This window comes from Nicotiana attenuata, unplaced genomic scaffold (assembly GCF_001879085.1).
Source record: "Nicotiana attenuata strain UT unplaced genomic scaffold, NIATTr2, whole genome shotgun sequence".
NCBI lineage: Eukaryota > Viridiplantae > Streptophyta > Magnoliopsida > Solanales > Solanaceae > Nicotiana > Nicotiana attenuata.
The window spans coordinates 5,254-6,105 of record NW_017687504.1 but is presented as its reverse complement, the minus strand read 5'-3'; the positions used below and the strand labels follow the sequence as shown (position 1 = coordinate 6,105).

General features: G+C 39.2%; 1 protein-coding gene across 1 annotated transcript in view; it reads left to right on the top strand.

The window, feature by feature from the left end:
- Positions 1-71: 71 nt before the first annotated feature.
- The window catches only part of LOC109222281, a 3,964-nt gene continuing 3,183 nt past the window's right edge, over positions 72-852 (top strand). Inside the window, exon 1 of the mRNA XM_019386652.1 lies at positions 72-842. Within this exon, the coding sequence (XP_019242197.1) occupies positions 72-842 (771 nt within the window). The remainder of the gene's footprint in view (positions 843-852) is intronic.

Sequence of the window (852 nt, the reverse complement as noted above, 5' to 3'; positions counted from 1 at the left end):
GCCGGCTCCAATTCTCTGATATAGCAAACAGTACAGCAATAACTCCAGTCAAAGTCCAGGAATCTGTACCAATGGTGCAGAAACCAATGGAACAGGAACCAGTGCTACGAGATAACAGTAGTGAGGAGAGACCAGATAGAAGAACCCGTAGAGGCCAAATGGGGAAAGCTCTCAACTACATTTCACCAGATCTGCAAGGGGAACAAATTGTAGTAACAATTGAAGAGGAAGACATCAAGAAAAATCAGAATTACTGGGCTACTGCAATTATTGGGTTCGTTTTGGGTGAGAATCCATACTTTAAATCTATGGAGAACTATGTTGATAATGTGTGGGATTTTGTTGATACTCCTAAGATACTATACCACGATAAGGGTTATTACATTTTTAGATTCGATTCAATTGATGATAGAAACAAAGTCATGCAATCAGGGCCATATTTTTTTCATAATAAGCCATTTATATTGAAGAATTGGTCGCTTGATTTTGTTTTTAACCCAGAGTGCTTGAATGTTATTCCGATTTGGGTAAGATTTCCAAATCTACCTGTGGGATTCTGGTCAACTGAAGCCTTAAGCAAAATGGCAAGTGGTATAGGCAAGCCTATGTATACAGATCTCTACACTGCTGAGATGGATCGTATTTCATATGCAAGGGTCCTTGTAGAGGCAGATATCTCTCATCCTTTGCCAAATGACATTCTACTTCGTACTCCAGTAGGTGTAATCCATCAAAGTATAGAATATGAATGGCAGCCAAAGTTCTGTATGGATTGCATAAAGGTTGGACATACTACTGATGAATGTAGGAAGAAGAAGGAAGAAGGAGAAGCTGGAGAATATGTAGAACAGA